The sequence below is a fragment of the Pseudophryne corroboree genome, chromosome 11, assembly GCF_028390025.1.
Source record: "Pseudophryne corroboree isolate aPseCor3 chromosome 11, aPseCor3.hap2, whole genome shotgun sequence".
Lineage (NCBI taxonomy): Eukaryota > Metazoa > Chordata > Amphibia > Anura > Myobatrachidae > Pseudophryne > Pseudophryne corroboree.
The window spans coordinates 329,198,592-329,221,776 of record NC_086454.1 but is presented as its reverse complement, the minus strand read 5'-3'; the positions used below and the strand labels follow the sequence as shown (position 1 = coordinate 329,221,776).

At 47.9% G+C, this 23,185-nt stretch overlaps 1 protein-coding gene across 1 annotated transcript in view; it reads right to left on the bottom strand.

Moving 5' to 3' along the window:
- NECAB2 (N-terminal EF-hand calcium binding protein 2) overlaps positions 1-23,185 on the bottom strand; it is a 358,564-nt gene that overhangs the window by 10,684 nt on the left and 324,695 nt on the right. Inside the window, exons 9-11 of the mRNA XM_063945739.1 lie at positions 11,897-11,953; positions 10,795-10,907; positions 4,489-4,566 (exon numbers count right to left, since the gene is read on the bottom strand). Of these exons, the coding sequence (XP_063801809.1) occupies positions 4,489-4,566; positions 10,795-10,907; positions 11,897-11,953 (248 nt within the window). The remainder of the gene's footprint in view (positions 1-4,488; positions 4,567-10,794; positions 10,908-11,896; positions 11,954-23,185) is intronic.

Below are 23,185 nucleotides of genomic sequence, written 5' to 3'. Positions count from 1 at the left end.
TCAGTCACTCTGCGGCAACCAGTGCGACTGAAAAGCTTCGCTAGACCCTGTGCAAAACTACATTGTTCGTTGTGCCCGTACGTCGCGCGTGCGCATTGCGCTGCATACACATGCGCAGAACTGCTGTTTTTTAGCCTGATTGCTGCGCTGCGAACAAATGGAGCTAGCGATCAACTCGGAATGACCCCCTATATACGTATCTTGTCTAAAAATTGCTGTCACCGTTGATATACTAGCCCAGAGCAGTAAGAGTTAAATAACGCTTTGCCAGGCCGGTCTCCTGCGATGACAATAACAGAACAGGTATTACTAAAATAACTGCCAGTACCATTGCTGGCAGGGCCGCTGGGACATGAGACGGGCCAGGGTGTTAAGAAGGGGCGTGGCTATATCTTTTCTGCACACTGTGCCCTGTGAAGAACGGCACATACCTTTGGGGGGCTGTTGCTCCACCTCCCCAGCTGACCCAGGTCGCACTGGGCCCCCCGGGCTGGCCGAGGCCCGGATAATCTGTAGTCACCCCATCCCACTCTCCTCATTGCTGGTGGTAATTCTTTTTATGTATTGTATGAAGCAAAGATAAGCCCCATTGCAAATGAACACACCCGTTTTCACCGGCAATAAGCAGCCAGTATGAGGCTAAGCCATGTCCACGACAATTCTGCCTATTTGCTATAAGGGTACATCCTTGAGGGATGGCATACCTCCTTATGGTGGATGAGTATGCTGCATTCATTCTACCACTAAGGGCTTCTTCCAGCACATGCAGATGGCATATGCACACGAATGGGAATATATACTGTATTTATACAGAGGGTTTCTTTTCTTACAGATGTTCCACAATGCAGAGGGGACATCATTTGCGCACTGTATGTCATTGCTCTGCATATTTACATTTAATAATAGGAAAGGGAGCGGACTAACATTGCTCTGTAGCGATACAATACGCAGCATTAGCCAGAGTCCCCCAGTGGTTCATTTATCATGGAAAATAGCGTAATACTTCCTTCCTCATACAGCGCTGCAGCTTGTGGAGACCGGGGGAGTTTGTTACAAAACATTAAGAGTTATACAATGTATAAATTACTCCTGAATTCTCTCTCTCTTTTATATTGGGGGGTTGCAATGTTCTGTGTTCCGTATGGTGCACATTGCTATAAAACCGCCTCACATGTATGTACTACTGTTTTACTGGGTTGTGCCGGTCACAGTTTTTGTGGGAGCAACCTATTAATAGCAGAGTTCTTTTGGGCAAGCGAAACGTCAGCTTGGTTTAACCCTTACTGTAATTCCATCTCTTTCACCTATCATGCTAAAAGTTATGAGAAAATAAGATTTTATTTTCTTTGCTTAACTCAGAGTTTCAACATGTTAAATGCAGGATAATTAGTCCTTCCAAGATCAAAACCTATAAAATGTGTGTCTTTGAGCTCACCCAATGATATAGGGCACCAAAGATACACACATAAAAGGAAAGAAATATGCAATAGTGTAGAAGTCCTTTTATAACATATTCGTGTGTTCTATTTTAATACATCACACTCACAAAGATTCCAAAAAGAATAGGCATATCACGGTTTCTTTACACCAGATGTTTTACTCAAGAAAGACTCCAAGAGGGCCAGTATTCAGAAACTTTTCCTCCTATAGTTGTTTGTCCGGATACTCCAGATGCACATAGAATTAGAGAGAAAGACCAATAGTGCAGCAATCCTCTAAATAAATAACATTTATTTTTGTACAAATGCACTCACATAAGGTTAAAAGTAAAAAGGCATATCTCATCCGTTATCCTGAACCACCCAAAGCAACGTCCACACCGGCTGACTGTGATGGTAGTAGCAGCAAGTGAAGTCAGAGTCCCGGTTACTCACGGATCCACAGGTGAGGTAGTAGAGATGGACAGGAACAACGTCAGGATATGAAGAGATGCTCCGTTTAACGCGTTTCGATCCTATCCGCTTTTGACAAAGGTAATAACCGAAACGCGTTAAGCGGAGCATCTCTTCATATCCTGACGTTGTTCCTGTCCATCTCTACTACCTCACCTGTGGAGCCGTGAGTAACCGGGACTCTGACTTCACTTGCTGCTACTATCATCACAGTCAGCCGGTGTGGACGTTGCTTTGGGTGGTTCAGGATAACGGATGAGATATGCCTTTTTACTTTTAACCTTATGTGAGTGCATTTGTACAAAAATAAATGTTATTTATTTAGAGGATTGCTGCACTATTGGTCTTTCTCTATAATTCTATGTGCGTCTGGAGTATCCGGACAAACAACTATAGGAGGAGGAAAAGTTTCTGAATACTGGCCCTCTTGGAGTCTTTCTTGAGTAAAACATCTGGTGTAAAGAAACGGTGATATGCCTATTCTTTTTGGAATCTTTGTGAGTGTGATGTATTAAAATAGAACACACGAATATATTATAAAAGGACTTCTACACTATTGCATATTTCTTTCCTTTTATGTGTGTATCTTTGGTGCCCTATATCATTGGGTGAGCTCAAAGACACACATTTTATAGGTTTTGATCTTGGAAGGACTAATTATCCTGCATTTAACATGTTAAATCTGAAGAGCGCCTAAGTGGAAAATAATACTTGACATTGCTGTGAAAATTTTCTGAAGTAGGTGAAACTTCACTATATCACTACTGGGCTGATCTTTGGATCTTATTGCGCACACCACACCTCATTTTCTTTCTTGTATTAACTCAGAGTTTCCCAAACTCCGCTTTACAGTCCAGGTTTTAAGGATATCCATGTTTGAGCACAAGTGACTTAATTAGCACATCAGCCAATTTGATTTAACCATCTGAACTTAAGCATAGATATCATTAAAACCTGGACTGTAATGACGGAGTTTGGGAAACTATGGCTACATTTATGTATCTTCACTCAAGACAAGATATGGAATACAGTTCAAGGGTCCAATTTATTAAATGGCAAAATGGCACACTTCTGCTGGAAACAGGAAGACGGGGACTATCACCACCACGGGGGGGGCTATTAGAGAAACCTATGTAACAAGTATTTCAAAACGGTGATATGTGATTAAAATCATTACAATAATAGTTAAATCTGATAACAGCAGTTGCTTTAATAAATGATGGTTTTAACACTTGCTTACATTTAAAAATAAAAATATATACATATAATTTATTTTTATCTACCACTCCCCCCACCCCCACATTATATGCATCGAGAGCCCAAAACTGGACTTTTTTTTTCTCCGCACTTGCATAAGTTGGTTCTTGCGTATCTTCAGAGACTTCCCAGGCAAAGCGTTTAGCGGACCCTTACCACTCCAGCCCGTTACCGTGATTATTTCTTTGCAAAGAAAAAAAAAATCATCAACCTCATTACCTAAGTTAGGGCCTATTGATAAATAGCCAAATTAGATCCTAATATAAAGGCGTACTTTTATATGAAAAAACTCTCTTTGTATAACTAGGAACACAGGTGGTCATTCCGAGTTGTTCGCTCGCTAGCAGTTTTTAGCAGCCGTGCAAACGCTATGCCGCCTCCCACTGGGAGTGTATTTTAGCTTAGCAGAAGTGCGAACGAAAGGATCGCAGAGCGGCGACAACGTTTTTTTGTGCAGTTTCAGAGTAGCTTCAGACCTACTCAGCGCTTGCGATCACTTCAGACCGTTCAGTTCCTGTTTTGAAGTCACAAACACGCCCTGCGTTCGCCCAGCCACGCCTGCGTTTTCCCTGGCACGCCTGCGTTTTTTTCAAACACTCCCTGAAAACGTTCAGTTGACACCCAGAAACACCCACTTCCTGTCAATCACTCTGCGGCCAGCAGTGCGACTGAAAAGCTTCGCTAGACCCTGTGTGAAACTACATCGTTCATTGTAATAGTACATTGCGCGTGCGCATTGCGCCACATACGCATGCGCAGAAGTGCTGTTTTTTTAGCCTCATCGCTGCACAGCGAACGAATGCAGCTAGCGAACAACTCGGAATGACCCCCACAGTCTCAGAAACTAGGTCTACATTGAGTTATGTTAAAATCTTGAGAACAGGGACAACCACCAGAGGTACAAAATACCAGACTTCAGGCTATGGAAGGGGTAACTGTGGTAATGTAACCCAAATGTTCAGGGGTGTACTCAGATCGGCGAAACTGTGCTAGTGACGCAGCAGCAGGGATTTGTATGGAGCCGCCCACTGACAGAGTCTCTAATCCGCTGATTGCCGAAGCCTTAAAATTGAGTATGGCGACGCAGTTGCCGGCTGAGACACGCCTCCGAGGCATGCTTGTATTGGAGTCGCCACCCCCATTACCTCCCACCATCACTCAATCTGGGTACAAATTTGCATTGCGATTGCCGTCACAGACCATCAGGACGCAAGCGCAGTACAACAATAGTCAACTACGGAAACATGGACACTGCAAACACCTCTGATTCAGGACCACCATGTTCTATTAAAATACCATACAGCGGATCAATGACTTACAACCAGGCTCAGATACTCACCTCTTCCAGTCCTCTTCTGCCTCCCAAAATTCATAGACAATAAAAGTAACGTTGTCTTGTAGCCGCACAGCGGCGACACTAAAGAAAACACATAACACAGATGAGAAACTACTGCGATGTAATAAAACAATGATGGAAATATTGTATTGAATTGCAGATTTTCAAGTACCCTGATCAAATGGTCATTGGTTTTGGGAGTGTATGGAGGCACCGCTGGGATATTAAATAACCTAGAGCAGGGGTGGGGTTTTGCTATTTGGCCATGCTAAAACTGTTGCAGGGCATGCTGGGATGTGTAGTTCAACAACAGCTGGGGGGCCGAAGGATCCCCATCCCTGATCTAGAGTGTGGCCCCATGCCACATCTGTGGCCACTCATGGGGGGGCTGGAGCTGTGTGACCGGCGCTGGGACTCCCGGCGGTCAGCATACCGACCCCGGGATCCCAGATGCAGAATGCCGGCGGGGGAGGGGGGTTGAGCTAGAAAATAAGATTTTAATACCTACCGGTAAATCCTTTTCTCCTAGTCCGTAGAGGACGCTGGGGACTTCAAAAGGACCATGGGGTATAGACGGGATCCGCAGGAGACATGGGCACACTATAAGACTTTTACTGGGTGTGAATTGGCTCCTCCCACTATGCCCCTCCTCCAGACCTCAGTTATAAGAACTGTGCCCAGGGGAGACGGACATTTAGAGGAAAGGATTTTTGTTAAACTAAGGGTGAGATACATACCAGCTCACACCACAAACACACCGTATAACTGGATTAGCTTGAATACTAGATAACAGTATGAACGAAAGAACAGCAACAAGCTGAACATAACCTATACACAACCGTCGTGTAACCGAAAACAACAACCAACAATACAACTGCAAGTAACAGTACGCACTGGGATGGGCGCCCAGCATCCTCTATGTACTAGGAGAAAACGATTTACCGGTAGGTATTAAAATCCTATTTTCTCTTACATCCAAGAGGATGCTGGGGACTCCAAAAGGACCATGGGGTCTATACCAAAGCTCCAGACCGGGTGGGAGAGTGCGGACGACTCTGCAGCACCGATTGAGCAAACATGAGGTCCTCATCAGCCAGGGTATCAAACTTGTAGAACTTAGCAAAAGTGTTTGAACCCGACCACGTAGCTGCTCGGCAAAGTTGAAGTGCCGAGACCCCTCGGGCAGCCGCCCAAGATGAGCCCACCTTCCTGGTAGAATGGGCCTTTACTGACTTCGGCAACGGCAATCCAGCCGTAGAATGAGCGTGCTGAATCGTATTACAAATCCAGCGTGCAATAGTCTGCTTGAAAGCAGGATTTCCAATCTTGTTGGAAGCATACAGGACAAACAGAGCCTCTGTTTTCCTAACAAGAACCGTTCTGGCGACATAAATTTTCAAACTCTTACGACATCAAGAGATTTTGGCACCGTCATGGTATCCGTAGCCACAGGCACCACAATAGGTTGATTTATGTGAAATGAAGAAACCACCTTCGGCAGAAATTGTTGATGAGTCCTCAATTCCGCTCTATCCACATGGAAAATCAAATATGGGCTCTTGTGAGACAAAGCCGCCAATTCCGATACCTGTCTGGCGGACGCCAAGGCCAAAAGCATGACCACTTTCCAAGTGAGAAATTTCAACTCAACCTTTCGCAAAGGATCAAACCAGTGAGACATAAGAAATTGTAACACCACGTCAAGGTGCCACGGGTGACACAAACGGAGGATGGATATGCAGCACTCCCTTCACGAAAGTCTGAACTTCAGGAAGGGCAGCCAATTCTTTTTGAAAGAAAATAGATAAAGCCGAAATCTGCTCTTTGATGGAACCCAATTTCAGGCCTGCATCCACGCCTGCCTGCAAAAAATGGAGGAAACGACCTAGCTGAAACTCCTCCGCCGGAGCTTTCTTGGCTTCACACCACAACACATATTTTCTCCAAATACGGTGATAATGCTTCGCCGTGACCTCCTTTCTAGCCTTAAGGAGAGTGGGGATGACTTCTCCAGGAATACCCTTTCTAGCTAGGATTTGGCGTTCAACCTCCACGCCATCAAACGCAGCCGCGGTAAGTCTTGAAATACGCATGGCCCCTGCAGTAACAGGTCCTCTCTGAGAGGAAGCGGCCACGGATCTTTTATGAGCAATTCCTGAAGATCCGGATACCAGGCCCTCCGTGGCCAATCTGGAACGACGAGTATTGCCTGAACCCTTGTTCTTCTTATGATCCTCAACACTCTTGGAATGAGAGGAAGTGGAGGGAACACATACACCGACTGAAACACCCACGGAGTTACCAGGGCGTCCACTGCACTGGCTTGGGGGTCCCTTGACCTGGAACAATACCTCTGAAGCTTCTTGTTGAGGCGAGACGCCATCATGTCTATTTGAGGAATTCCCCAACGCCTTGTCACTTCTGCAAATACCTCTTGATGAAGGGCCCACTCTCCTGGATGGAGATCGTGTCTGCTGAGGTAGTCTGCTTCCCAGTTGTCCACGCTCAGAAGGAAGACTGCTGACAGAGCGCTTACGTGTTGTTCCGCCCAGCGTAGAACTCTTGTGGCCTCCGCCATTGCCGCTCTGCTCCTTGTTCCGCCCTGGCGGTTTACGTACGCCACCGCTGTTATGTTGTCCGACTGAATCAGGACAGGTAGACACAGAAGAAGGTTTTTCGCTTGCAGAAGGCCGTTGTAAATGGCTCTTAACTCCAGAACATTTATGTGGAGACAAGATTCCTGGCTTAACCATTTTCCCTGGAAACTTCTTCCTTGTGTGACTGCACCCCAGCCTCGGAGACTTGCATCTGTGGTCAGCAGGACCCAATCCTGGATTCCGAACCTGCGTCCCTCTAGAAGGTGAGAACTTTGCAGCCACCACAGGAGAGAAATTCTGGTCCTGGAAGATAGACTTATCTTCCGGTGCATGTGCATGTGAGACCCGGACCATTTGTTCAGCAGATCCCACTGAAACACCCGGGCATGAAACCTGCCAAATGGAATGGTTTCGTAAGCCGCAACCATCTTCCCTAGCACTCGAGTGCATTGATGAATCGACACTCTTGCTGGTCTCAGAATCTCCTTGACCATGTTCTGGATTTCCAGAGCTTTTTCCGCCGGAAGAAACACCCTCCGTAGTTCCGTGTCTAGAATCATGCCCAAGAAGGGCAGCCGAGTTGTCGGAATCAAGCGAGACTTTGGCAAATTTAGAATCCAACCATGATGTTGCAGAACCGTCAGGGAGAGTTCCACATTTCTTAGCAACTGCTCTTTTGATCTCGCCTTCATCAGGAGATCGTCCAAGTACGGGATAATTGTGACCCCCCTGCTTGTGTAGGAGTACCATCATTTCCGCCATCACCTTGGTGAAGACCCTCGTGGCCGTGGAAAGCCCAAACGGCAACGCCTGAAATTGGTAATAACAATCCTGCACCGCAAATCTTAGGAATGCCTGATGAGGAGGATATATCGGGACGTGTAAGTAGGCATCCTTTATGTCGACTGACGCCATAAAATCCCCCCTTCTAGGCTGGAGACCACAGCTCGAAGAGATTCCATCTTGAACTTGAAAGTTTTCAAGTATGGATTGAGGGATTTTAGGTTCAGAATTGGTCTGACCGAACCGTCCGGCTTTGGCACGACAAAGAGGTTCGAATAGAACCCTTCCCCCCCGTCGGGACGGGGGAACAGGGACAATGACCCTCTGTTGACACAGCTTTTGTATTGCAGCATTTACCACTTCTCTTTCTGGAAGAGAAACTGGCAAGGCCGATTTGAAAAAGCGGCGGGGGCGCATCTCCTGAAACTCCAGTTTTTACCCTTGGGACACTATGTCTAAGACCCAAGGATCCAGGGCCGATTGAAACCAGACTTGACTGAAGAATCGGAGACGGCCCCCCACCGGCACGGACTCCCTCTGGGGAGCCCCAGCGTCATGCGGTGGACTTGGTAGAGGCGGGGGAGGACTTTTGGTCCTGTACGCCAGACACAGCAGGGGACCTTTTTCCCCTTCCTCTACCCTTTGAAGCGAGGAAGGACGAGCCCTTTCTTTTTTGTACTTATTAGGCTAAAAGGACTGCATCTGATAATGGGGCGCCTTTTTCTGTTGTGTGGGAACATAAGGAAGAAAAGATGACTTACCCGCAGTAGCGGTAGACACCAGGTCAGCAAGGCCGTCACCAAACAAGACACTACCTTTAAAAGGGAGAGCTTCCATAGCTTTCTTGGAGTCGGCATCAGCATTCTATTGATGAATCCACAGCGCCCTCCTGGCCGAGACCGCCATTGCATTGGCCCTTGATCCCAAGAGGCCAATATCTCTCGCCGCATCCTTCAGGTAATCTGCAGCGTCCTTGATATAATCAAGAGTCAAAAGAATGTTATCCTTATCAAGGGTATCCATGTCGGAAGCTAAATTATCAGCCCACTTAGCAATAGCACTACTCACCCACGCCAACGCCACAGCAGGCCTGAGTAGTGCACCAGTAGTAACGAAAATGGCCTTCAATGTCATCTCCTGCTTGCGATCCGCCGGATCCTTGAGGGCAGCCGTGTCAGGAGACGAAAGCGCCACCTTTTTGGACAGTCGGGACAGAGCCTTGTTCACATTGGGAGACGACTCCCATTTCTCCCTGTCATCAGAGGGGAAAGGATATGCCATAAAAATTCTCTTGGGAATCTGCCACCTTTTGTCAGGCGACTCCCAAGCCTTTTCACAAAGAGCGTTCAGGTCATGAGAGGGGGGGGAAAGTCACCTCAGGCTTTTTTCCCTTATACAAACAAACCCTCTTATCTGGAACAGGAGGCTCTTCAGAAATATGTAAAACATCTTTAATAGCCACAAACATGTACTGAATACTCTTAACCATTTTCGGATGTAAACTGGCCTCATTGAAGTCGACACTGGAATCAGAGTCTGTGTCGGTATCTGTATCTGGGTAAATGAACGTATTTGTGACCCTGAGGGGGTCTGTACCTGAGACAAAGCGTCCTCCATGGATTTTCTCCATGTTTGTGTCTGAGAATCAGATTTATCTAGCCTCTTAGACAATAATGCCACATTTGCATTCAATGTACTCAACATATTTACCCAATCAGCAGTCGGCTGTGACGACAGAGTCATTCCCAAATCTTTCTCCACGCCCCCAGTAACTTCCTCCGGGGAGGAACACTCAGCCTCAGACATATCGACACGTTGGTGTGTGGGAGCATGGAGCGCAGCGCGACCGCTGCACTGTACCTCCGTTACTGAAGTCTTCTGCCGTCACTGAAGTCTTCTGTTCTTCTAATACTCACCCGGCTTCTTACTTCTGGCTTCTGTGAGGGGGGTGACGGCGCGGCTCCGGGAACAAGCAGCTAGGCGCACCAAGTGATCGAACCCTCTGGAGCTAATGGTGTCCAGTAGCCTAAGAAGCAGAGCCCTTAACTCAGAAGAAGTAGGTCTGACTTCTCTCCCCTCAGTCCCACGAAGCAGGGAGCCTGTAGCCAGCAGGTCTCCCTGAAAATAAAAAACCTAACATAAAGTCTTTCCAGAGAAACACAGAAGAGCTCCCCTAGTGTGTGTCCAGTCACTCCTGGGCACAGAATCTAACTGAGGTCTGGAGGAGGGGCATAGAGGGAGGAGCCAGTTCACACCCAGTAAAAGTCTTATAGTGTGCCCATGTCTCCTGCGGATCCCGTCTATACCCCATGGTCCTTTTGGAGTCCCCAGCATCCTCTAGGACGTAAGAGAAAGCCCCTTGTGGGCTCGCTGCGCTCGCTACAGGTTCTATTCCCACTCTATGAGACACCCACAAGTGGGAATAGTCCCTCTTAGTCGGCATGCCGACTGTTGGGCGTTTTATTGCTCGGGATCCCGGCGTCGACATGATGGCCGCCAGGATCCCGAGCGCTGGTCATATGACCGGATTCCCTCATGGGTATGCAATTTAGCAGTGACACTAATAAAACAGGGATTTTCTGTTCAATAAAAACATATCACCACAGAAGGAAAAATGATTTGGGGCACTGTGCTTGAGAAATGCCTCCAGGTACCAGTTTAAGGGAGACATGTACTAAGCAGTGATAAAAGTGGAGAAGTGAGCCAGTGGAGAAGTTGCCCACGGCAACCAATCAGCTGCTCTGTATACTTTTATAGTATACAAATTTTAAATGTTACGTCAATGCTGATTGGTTGATGCTGATTATGGTCCATAAGGTGCACAAATACAAACCGACCCAGAAATCATTTAAATAATGGGCAGACCTAGGGTGCCATTTTGTTCTCATTGGCAGACCGTGTCAGTAGCAGCAATATCTGTCATACTCACTGGAAGCATTCATCTTCTCCAGATACATTCTTTAAATACTGCTTCAGAGAGCTGCAAAACTCGCCCACAGACTTCTGGGAGACTTTCATTTCTTGCCGCACCAAGAAAAGGTACTGAGAACAGAGAGGAGGGTAGTAAGAACAGGATATATAGTGTATATATTATACGTAGCTTATAAAAGGATTTCCAGAAGTCAAAACAGTATGTCTCTCATTAACCTGTGTGTACTTGGGCGCCATAATTTCACTGGCATCATACCCATGGGGCAAGTAAATTCTCCTTATAAACCAACTCTGCTATACAGTATGGGGGGGAGAGAGAGGGAGGGGGATGGGTAGAAACATGCCCAATTAAAAATACCAGAGCTTGCTTGACATGCTACAGGGGTTGTAGATGCACCCCAGAGGAAGTCCAGGGTCCGGGATCACCAGCAGACGGACGGACACCTGGACTGTCGAGCTCTCATACTCCAGGAACTTTACTGTATCTATCTCCACCTTATCTCTCGCCAAGCTTTGCTCAATCTCCCCCTCAATGGCCAATGTGTCTATAGCCTATTAACTCTAAGGCTGCATTCTACAGAAGATTGGTTCCGTACCACCCACAAAATGGCTGCTTCCGTTGTGAGAAGGCTACTTCTGCACTTTAGGATGAAACAGCCTCTAGAGTCAAATACGATATATTTATAACTTAAAAAGGGACGATGTGGAGCATAGATGATGGTAATCCATACTCCCCATGAATCATACGTTTTTAAACAGTTTAGCATGTACCACAAATATCTGCGGATCAGAGAAGCAGTGAGCGAGATAGGAAGTGGGTAAAACGTCTCATATAATCCCTCGGCGGCGACAGATAATTGGACGCACACCGCAGGCAAGATATTTCCTCAGAAATAAAAAGTGACACATACTAAACCGCATGTGACATCTTCATCTCGCTAAAATGTCACAGCAAGGCTGGCGCGCTGGCAGCCAAGGAGCCCCATTCTACCAATTACATCAGGGTGATTGCAACGAAATGCAGGCTGAGGTATAATTACACAAAGGAAATAGGATTAGTGATAAATCAGAGGCGTTCTCCTGTCATATCCAATACTCACCACAGAAGAGGTATTCTCATTGTCAGACAGTCTCTGGTGCAAATCAAAGGACAGTGTCTGAAAGGGAAATACAGGACAGTGTGTCTTCCTCTGCTGCACATTGCACAGCGTATCACTAATGCTAGCATGCTTACATTCAGTGCTGGGAGCAAAATGTCATCCGACAGAAGGATAGTGCTTAAATGTGTATAGTACTCAGTAGCCAAAACTATTGCCGTCATTGGTGAATGAGATCTAGTCCTAAAACATACAACTCAAACACGGATATGACATGTGTAGCAGGTAATGTGGACATAGGGGAGGTTTAAGAGAGGAAGGGGCCTCATCTCCAGCGTTGCAGTGGCACGGGCGCCATATTTCCGGGGACAGCTCTACTGTGCATGATCAAATCACCAGGAAAATGGCAGTGGCGCCCATTTACCTGGTGATTTCTGCAGCCAGCGTGTCAGTAAGTATAATTATATGGGTGCAGGGTGTGCGGAGTGTGGGCCCCCTAGACCTAGGGACCCGTGTGCACCACACACCCTGCACTCATTATAGATACACCAGTGTGCTGACGTTAGACACGTTTATCTCTCTCTCTCTCTCTCTATACATATACACAGGTTGAGTATCCCATATCCAAATATTCCGAAATAAGGAATATTTTGTCATTTACATCAGTCCCTGCCCCAGTGGAGCTTACGATCTGCGGGGCCCATTTATCAACGTGTTTTTCTGCTATTTAAAACTCATTGCGCATGGTGCTCCAGCCAATCAGCTCCTAGCTATCATTTTTCAAACACATGACAGGAACTGATTGGCTGGAGCACCATTCATCATATGCAACAAGTTTTAAATAGCTAAAACTCATTGATAAATGGGCCCCTATATTCCCTACCACGTGTACACACACACACACACACACCCCCCCCCCCCTCCCCCCGCAGGGTTAATTTTTGTGTCAGACGCCAATTAACCCACTGCTGTAATATGTTTTTGGATTATGGTAGGAAACAGTTGCACCTGGAAGAAACCCCGGCAAACACGGGGGGAATGTACAAACTCCACACAATTAGGACTGTGGTGGGAATCAAACCCAAGGCCTCAGTGCTGTGAGGGAGTAATGCTCACCACTATGCCAACCGTGTTGCCCACATCCAGTGGCGGATCCAGGTGGGGGGCACTTGGGCCCGTGCCCCCCCCCCCCCCTGTCATTTGTGGCAGTTTTTTCTTTTTCTAATTGGAGAGCAGCAGCCAGCGGCGGATTGATACGCCAGGATGCCGTGACGGATTGCTGGTGGGCTGAGCTCCGTCCTGCTGCAGCTATGAAGTTGCTGGATGCCGCCCGCCCACTATGCAAATACTCCAGCCGCAGCCAGAGCAGTGAGGGGCCGGGCATCCCACATATCCAGGCTGGCAGCCTCTCACTGCGCTGCTGCGGCTGGAGTATTTGCATGGTGGGCGGCATCCTTCCTGCTGGTGCTAGTCCAACCTTGAAGACCGGAGCTGCTGCGGAGTGCGGGACTGCGGCGGGTATGATGGCTGAGAAACAGCGTCCGACCTCAGCTGCTGAGCCTGGACACTGGTACCAGGAAGCAGGCTTAGGTAAGCAGGAGGGGGGCTGGCCAGCTTTGCTGCTGAGAGGCAGCCCCTGTGATCAGCTCACTACTCTGGCTGCAGCCCACATATGAGAGTTCTCTTTGACCCCACACTCACACACAGCCCCCTGCACACTGCCCCCTAGACTCCTCACACACTGCCCCTGTCCCTCACACGCTGCCCCCTGCACCCTGACCCTCTCACACTGCCCCCTGCCTCTCACACACTGCCCCCTGCCTCTCACACACTGCCCCCTGACCCTCACACGCTGCCCCCTGCCCCTCACACACTGCCCCCTGCACCCTGCCCCTCACACGCTGCCCCTGCCCCTCACACGCTGCCCCTGCACCTCACATGCTGCCCCTGTACCCACCACCTCACACACTGCCCCCTGCCCCTAACATGCTGCCCCTTGTAGTGGTGACATACCCCATTTCTGGAAGCGCATGCACCGAAGTCGCACGCAAATGTACTTGCCCCATCCATGGTGCCCCCCCTATCATTTTCTTCTTGATCCACCCCTGCCCACATCACTCCTACTACTGCCCACCTTTATTATACTGACATATATAGTAGATGTACTTCCCTCGAGGTGGTCTTCAGGTTGCCAACTGTCGGGATCCCGGCGCACAGTATACCGCCGCCGGAATCCCGACAGCCGGCATACCGACAGTTTTTCTCCCTCATGGGGGTCCACGACCCCCCTGGAGGGAGAATAAATAGCGTGGTGCACGTAGCGCGCCACCGTGCCCGCAGCGTGGCGAGTGCAGCGAGCCCGCAAGGGGCTCATTTGCGCTCGCCACGCCGTCGATATGCCAGCGGTCGGCCTTCCGGCGCCGGTATGCTGGTCGCCGGGAGCTCGGTCGCCGGCATACCATACCACACCCCTTCCCTCAGACTGAGGAATTAATATGTCCCCTGTATACCTCTGTATAAGCTCTGTAGGAAGGGAGGAATCTGACACCAAGTAAAATGACAACTGATAATTGGATGGACTTTGGCATTTGTCCAATCCAGACCTGGCTGTCGTGTCATCCAGTGTGTCCAATGACTCCTCTCTATAGAGGTCCTTGGCCCGTCCTGATCCATGACTTGGGAAGTCCTGTAAACCAGTACTACATGTGATCAAACAAACTAGGGCCCTCATTCCGAGTTGATCGCTAGCTGTCGTTGTTCGCTGCGTAGCGATCAGTGAAAAAACAGCTAATCTGCGCATGCGTATGCACCGCAATGCACACGCGCGTCGTACGGGTACGAAGTCCTTTGTGGTTTTGCACTGGTTCTAGCGACGATTCCAATCGCACAGCCGAACGCAAGGAGATTGACAGGAAGTGGGAGTTTCTGGGTGGCAACTGACCGTTTTCTGGGAGTGTTTGGAAAAACGCAGGCGTGGCCGGGTGTTTGCTGGGCGGGTATCTGACGTCATTACCGTGTCACTCGTCGCAGCAATCATCGCACAGAATAAGTAACTACAGGGCTGGTCTTGTTCTGCACAAAATGTGTTTGCTGCCGCGCGGCTGCACAGGCGTTCGCACTCCTGCAAAGCGAAAATACACTCCCCCGTGGGCGGCGACTATGCGTTTGCATGGCTGCTAAAAGTAGCTAGCGAGCGATCAATTCGGAATGAGGGCCTAAGAAGTGATGAGTTCGCTGGAGATGAATAAGGAAACTTAGGAGCTCTCCTATCACATGTCGCTTCCAAAAGCGCCAGGATTTGCTGCTGTTTCAGAGAATCCATGTAGCTGGTCACAGTGGGCTACTACCAAATGCCCTGGACTTATAAAGTGCGAGTGTTACACATGTACTTGTCATTTCCTTTCATTAAACACTTTGTGGGTTGCCCTCATTTTCAGTTTTCTAGTCAGATGAAGGTGACAGAAGAGGTAATCAGGCAGAACCAAGAGAGAGGCAACAAGTGACAAGTGCCTAAATATATGGTATAAAAGTATGCAACGTTACAGAAGAAAAAGAAAAGCAACAAAAACACTTAGAGGAATTCTGCTATCATTATACTGTAAAAACTATTACTGACTAGGCTGGTGAGCTTCCATTACTGTGATTCCACCTGATTCCCATTCTGTGAGAGGAAATGGCCCCTTAGGCCAAAGGACATCGCGTCTTACAGCTCTCAGTAACAGGTTCTAGTCTCCAAGGCAAATGGCGTCAAGCAGAGGTGAAACCTGGTTCATCTTATCAATGGGGGTATGAATGTTCTTCCGAGAATACACGGCAACAGTAATTGCTTATTACCAGTATTATTTATAATAATAATAATAATAATAATAATTTTATGGTTCTGCTGCCTATTTAAAACCTATATATGGTAAACACGAGAATATGATCATATACTCTATGGCTAACAGAGTTAGGGCCCAATTCAGACCTAATAGCTGCAGTGCGTTTTTCGCCCAGCGGTCGATCAGCAATAGACTGCGCTTGCGTATGTACCGCAATGCGCACGCGCGTCGGCAAACAACAACAGGCATCGCCGGTCAGCGACAGGCTGGTGCGAAAAATCCAATCGCACAGCCATTTGCAAGGTGATTGACAGGAAGAGGCCGTTTGCGGGTGGTACCTGACCGTTTTCTGGGAGTGTCAGATAAAACGCAGGCGTTCCCAAGCGTTTTCAGGGAGGGTGTGTGACGTCAGCTCCGGACATGATCAGTCTGTTCTCATCACACTGGAGGAGTAAGTCCTGGGCTGCGCACATACTGCACGCAGTGGAAAAACCAGCCACTGATGAGTGAGGTGCGAACGGATTTGATCTGTCCGCTGACTAAGGGATTGTTAGCAGCTCGGCGCACACTTGCATGGTGAATATACACTCCCCTTGGGCGGCGACTATCTGATCGCAGGACAACAATTTTAGCAGCCCAGCGATCAGATATGAATCACCCCCTTGGTTCAGCCATCTCCAATTAATATACTGTTGCGGTAAAGACCTATAATGGTACCTGGAAGCCTGGAGCATAGTAATCAGATACATAGGGCGGGATGTAATTTAGTCCGAGTTGGGGCGGCCGTGCGGGATTCCGGCCGAACTCGAGTTTTTTTTAAAGGGGTAATAGTGTTACAAGGCATGGTTTAGCCCTGTACATGATTGCCCCTTTAAAAAAGTCTGCGTTTGTCCGGTATCCGGCATGGCCGCCCCAACTCGGACTAAATTACATCTCGCCCATAGCGCGAGCACAGCACAAAATTCCTACCTTATGCGCGCACTTCAGTAAGGATGTGTCAGAGGAAATGGTTTGGGGATATACTTAGAAGCCTATGTATAACCCTGAAACAAGGCCTCTTGTACAATTTGCTCAGTTTAATAAAGATATATTGATTTTGCTGCCCTGGACAGGCTGTTGCGATACATTTCATGCGTGTGTGACTATCTGCATTGGTGGCAGTGGGCTCAGCACTTCTCCATATCCTTCAATGACCAAGACAAGCCTCAGCTCACATACGTGGGTGTTTATACATACTGCACATTGGCCCTCATTCCGAGTTGTTCGCACTGTAATTTTCTTCGCATCGCAGCGATTTTCCGCTAATTGCGCATGCGCAATGTTCGCACTGCGACTGCGCCAAGTAAATTTGCTAAGAAGTTTGGTATTTTACTCACGGCATTACGAGGTTTTTTCTTCGTTCTGGTGGTCGGAGTGTGATTGACAGGAAGTGGGTGTTTCTGGGCGGAAACTGGACGTTTTATGGGAGTGTGTGAAAAAAAGCTACCGTTCCTGGGAAAAACGCGGGAGTGGCTGGAGAAACGGGGGAGTGTCTGGGCGAACGCTGGGTGTGTTTGTGACGTCAAACCAGGAACGACAAGCTGATCGCACTGGAAGAGTAAAGGGCCCTACACACTTAAAGATTATCTGTCCAATCTGTCTGATTGGAAAGAAAATCTGGCAATGTCTGGGAGCAAATGACAATCAACCATTTGCTCCCAAAATCCAGAAAATGGACAGAAATGGTTGTTAAGATCAATTGTTTTAACGAAACAAACTTAACCAATTTGTTTGAAAGTCCATTTTTGTCTGCTGTCCAGTGTTTGAGAGCAAATGGTCAATTGTCATTTGCTCCCATACATTACCAGATTTTTGTTCCAACCAGAAAGATTGGACAGATAATCTTTAAGTGTGTAGAGAACTTAAGTCTCGAGCTACTCAGAAACTGCACAGATAAATCTTTTTGCAATATTGCGAATCTTTCGTTCGCAATTTTGCTAAGCTAAGATTCACTCCCAGTAGGCGGCGGTTTAGCGTGTGCAATGCTGCTAAAAGCAGCTTGCAAGCGAACAACTCGGAATGAGGGCCATAATACCAATGGCAGTTGTACAGGACCATAATAGTAGCTACTGCTAAAAGTCTGGAACACGGATCACTTTCCTTCCGGCTTTTATGTAACTCTGACAGGATCGGTCACAATTCGGGTCCCTGAAGGGAAAATACAGAGCACTTCTTTACTGATGTCTCTGACACAGCTGCCCGGCGCTGCAGAGGCCGCTTTTATATATGAAACTGAGGGCACAGTGGTGAATCACGCTGCCACACAGAATGGTGATAAGTCGGAGACAGTAACCCTCACACAGCGGGGATGTGATAAATCTTCAGCATCTCTCAGCAGTGTTTGTGGAGAACGTTCATTCCATACATAGGGAGATGTCTCACTGTGCTGTGGTCATGCTATATCAGTGTAGATAGCACAGCAAATACTGCATTATTATCAATGGGGACTACACTCTGACCCATGTACCAAACTTTATGGAGGTATTTTCGCCTGAGAGGGGTCTTACAATGCTTCTCCCGTGTCCTGTGTCACGCTCCGGAACACGTCACTTTGCGCGTGCGCAGTGGCAGATTCCCCAGAGGAGTATTTCAGAAATGTGCAGGGGATCTAACTCGCTATACTGCAGGTGTAACTTGTAGGGACAGTGCTTATGTCCCCGTGGGAGGCAGTCGGTTGACCGTCTGGCGGGATCCCGGCAGTCAGGATACCGACGCCGGAATTCCGACACCACCTGAAATACCGGCGGTCGGAGTCCTGACCGCCGGCTGGTTATCCCTCTTGGATGGTGGTCCACGCCACCCCCTAAAGGGGAATAGAACCGGGCCCAAAGTGTGGCCAGCGCAGCGAGCACGCAAGGGGACACACTGCGTTTGCCGGCGGGAACCGGCTGTCGCACTACAGGCATCTATCTCCTGACCGCTGGGATCCCGACCGTCGGGATCTCGTACTGATATCGTCCCTGCAATTTAACTTTAGTACATGGCGGGGATATTTTCTTTCAGAATGAAAATAACCGTTGGGTGTTGCGATTATTAATACATAGACCCCTTACAACTCACGAATGTTCTGGACACATACATTGTCTTGTTACTTCACTTACTTTGTTCACTTTTGTGCTTTTTACTATGCAAGTTTTGCTGCTTTGCTTTTGTCCACATTAAATTCAAGTAAAAATGAACAGCAAAGAGAACACAACTGCTGGAAAAAAATGGCCGTGTGATCAGCCCTTTATTCAGCATTCCCAGAAGTGGGGCATCTCTTATGCAGAGTCATGGGGGTACATTTACTAACATTCGTAATTCCCGAAAATAGGTCAAAGTTCAATCACGAATGACATCGACAGTGTAAAACTGCAACTTTTTGAATTTATTACGATGGATTTACTAAGCTGTCGTATTCGTGTTTTTCTTTTCTTCCGATGTCGATGTCATTCGTTTTTTTTTACCTAATTTTACGGCAGTGATTAGCAAAACACTGCCTTTTTTTTTTAACAATCAATCTCGGCCGGATCTGTGTGATCCGTGCTGGGGTTCTTTTATTTTTTTATTTTTAATTAAACAATGTAAAATCCCCCCAAAAAATGCGTGGGGTCCCCCCTCCTAAGCATAACCAGCCTCGGGCTCTTTGAGCCGATCCTGGTTGCAGAAATATGTGGAAAAAAATGACAGGGGTTCCCCCATATTTAAGCAACCAGCATCGGGCTCTGCGCCTGGTCCTGGTCCCAAAAATACGGGGGACAAAAAGAGTAGGGGTCCCCCGTATTTTTAAAACCAGCACCGGGCTCCACTAGCTGGACAGATAATGCCACAGCCGGGGGTCACTTTTATACAGCGCCCTGCGGCCGTGGCATCAAAAATCCAACTAGTCACCCCTGGCCGGGGTACCCTGGGGGAGTGGGAACCCCTTCAATCAAGGGGTCCCCCCCCCCCAGCCACCCAAGGGCCAGGGGTGAAGCCCGAGGCTGTCCCCCCCCATCCAATGGGCTGCGGATGGGAGGGCTGATAGCCTTTGTTGTAAAATAAAAGATATTGTTTTTAGTAGCAGTACTACAAGTCCCAGCAAGCCTCCCCCGCATGCTGGTACTTGGAGAACCACAAGTACCAGCATGCGGCGGAAAAACGGGCCCGCTGGTACCTGTAGTACTACCACTAAAAAAATACCCAAAAAAACACAAGACACACACACCGTGAAAGTATAATTTTATTACATACATACACACATACATACATACTTACCTTATGTTCCCACGCAGGTCGGTCCTCTTCTCCAGTAGAATCCAAGGGGTACCTGTTGAATAAATTCTACTCACGAGATCCAGGGGTCCAGGCTCCTCGGCAAATCCAGGGATAATCCACGTACTTGAATAAAACAAAAAAACGGTTGCCCGACCACGAACTGAAAGGTGACCCATGTTTGCACATGGGTCACCTTCCCACGAATGCCAGAAACCCACTTTGCCTTCTGGCTAAGTGGGTTTCTTCAGCCAATCAGGGAGTGCCACGTTGTAGCACTCTCCTGATCAGCTGTGTGCTCCTGTCTTCACTGACAGGCGGCACACGGCAGTGTTACAATGTAGCGCCTATGCGCTACATTGTAACCAATGATGGGAACTTTCTGCCCTGCGGTTGACCTAAAGTGACGTCACCGCTGAGCAGAAAGTTCCCAGCATTGGTTACAATGTTGCGCATAGGCGCTACATTGTAACACTGCCGTGTGCCGCCTGTCAGTGAAGACAGGAGCACACAGCTGATCAGGAGAGTGCTACAACGTGGCACTCCCTGATTGGCTGAAGAAACCCACTTAGCCAGAAGGCAAAGTGGGTTTCTGGCATTCGTGGGAAGGTGACCCATGTGCAAACATGGGTCACCTTTCAGTTCGTGGTCGGGCAACCGTTTTTTTGTTTTATTCAAGTACGTGGATTATCCCTGGATTTGCCGAGGAGCCTGGACCCCTGGATCTCGTGAGTAGAATTTATTCAACAGGTACCCCTTGGATTCTACTGGAGAAGAGGACCGACCTGCGTGGGAACATAAGGTAAGTATGTATGTATGTATGTGTGTATGTATGTAATAAAATTATACTTTCACGGTGTGTGTGTCTTGTGTTTTTTTGGGTATTTTTTTAGTGGTAGTACTACAGGTACCAGCGGGCCCGTTTTTCCGCCGCATGCTGGTACTTGTGGTTCTCCAAGTACCAGCATGCGGGGGAGGCTTGCTGGGACTTGTAGTACTGCTACTAAAAACAATATCTTTTATTTTACAACAAAGGCTATCAGCCCTCCCATCCGCAGCCCATTGGATGGGGGGGGGACAGCCTCGGGCTTCACCCCTGGCCCTTGGGTGGCTGGGGGGGGGGGGACCCCTTGATTGAAGGGGTTCCCACTCCCCCAGGGTACCCCGGCCAGGGGTGACTAGTTGGATTTTTGATGCCACGGCCGCAGGGCGCTGTATAAAAGTGACCCCCGGCTGTGGCATTATCTATCCAGCTAGTGGAGCCCGGTGCTGGTTTTAAAAATACGGGGGACCCCTACTCTTTTTGTCCCCCGTATTTTTGGGACCCAGACCAGGCGCAGAGCCCGATGCTGGTTGCTTAAATATGGGGGAACCCCTGTCATTTTTTTCACCATATTTCTGCAACCAGGATCGGCTCAAAGAGCCCGAGGCTGGTTATGCTTAGGAGGGGGGACCCCACGCAATTTTTTTTTTAAAAATAAACACTTTCCCACCCCTTCCCACTGATATACATGCACGGATCTCATGGATCCGTGCATGCCTATCCAAACACGAATAAAAAAAAAAGTTCTGTTTTTTTTTAGCACTTTTTTACGAGTTGTAATTTTTCACGGCAGTGTTTGTTCTTTTTTTGCTTTGCACTTCTTAGTAAATGACCGAGATTCATACTTAAACAGCCGCGTTTTGACCGATGGTGTATTCATTCGTAATTTTTTACCTGAACTTGCAAAAAATTACGAATGCCCTCATCACTGCCGTGATTAGTGTTTAGTAAATGACCGAGATTAACCGAGATGACACTTTGAAGAAAAAACGGCATCTCGGTCAAAATCGGGAGCTTAGTAAATATACCCCATGGAGGGCAGCACATTGATGTAAAGATGAGGAATGCCTCTTTGTCAGCCATGCTATACTATAACTAAGCCAAAATGTATCATACTATAGGGGTATATTATGTCATAGATGAGACACAAATCAGATAACCGGTCTCCAACCTACCACAGAGGTAAGCCATTTGTTGGGCTACAACAATATGGCTGAGAATGCAGTGCATTCATTCACCAGGAGTAACCATGGCAATACTTCCTACATCCCTTGCTGCAATTCTACCAATATTAGTTTAGCAGAGGGAACCACAAATTTTAATTTGCCCTCACATTTACTGGAGGGGGGGGGGGGGTAGATATTTTGTGCGCTATTCTCTTCTCAGCGCAGGGCAGCAGCTTCATGGGACCTGGCAGCTGAGGGGTACTAACTGGGGCCACTGCAGATTCTACCCCCACTACTCTCTTGTAGTTATGGCCATGGCTGAGCCCACATACTGCATGCCTGCACTGTGGGTACATGACAGGTATACCTTAAACAGCAACCATGCTATTTATGGGGCACTGACCGACAGAACAAACTGACAGAGAACAGGGGTCTATGTATTAAGCTTTGGAGAGAGATAAAGGGGGTTATTCCGAGTTGATCGTTCGCTAGCTACTTTCTGCAAGTGTGCGAACGCCTGTGCAGCCGAGCGGTACAAAAAAGTTTTATGCAGTTTCTGAGTAGGTTTGAACTTACTCAACCGCTGCGATCACTTCAGAGTGTCCGGTCCCGGAATTGACGTCAGACACCTGCCCTGCAAACGCTTGGACAAGCCTGCGTTTTTCCAAACACTCCCAGAAAACGGTCAGTTGACACCCATAAACGCCCTATTCCTGTAAATCTCCTTGCGATCGGCTGTGCGAATTCTTTGTTAAATCCATTGCTCAGCAACGATCCGCTTTGTACCCTTACGACGTACCTGCGCATTGCGGTGCATTCGCATGCGCAGTTTTGACCTGATCGCACCGCAGCGAAAAAACCTAGCGTGCGATCAAGTCGGAATGACCCCCAAAGTACCAGCCAATCAGCTCCTAACTGCCATGTTACAGGAGCTGATTGGCTGGTACTTTATCTCCATCGACTTTATCTCCAAGGCTTAGTACATAGACCCCATAGGCCTGTATGTGCATGATCTTCTGGTCTCGCTTCTTATCTGACAGATTACAAAGCAGTGTGTGTCAATATACTGATCTCTTAACACATATAACGCCTAGTGTTCATTCTAGCACCCTGCACCTTTCAAATCCTGTGCAGTTCCTCTTTCCTTACTGAAGGTGTCGCTCTCTGCTCTGGTGCTTCTCAGCACACACAGATCTGTATCACAGCACTG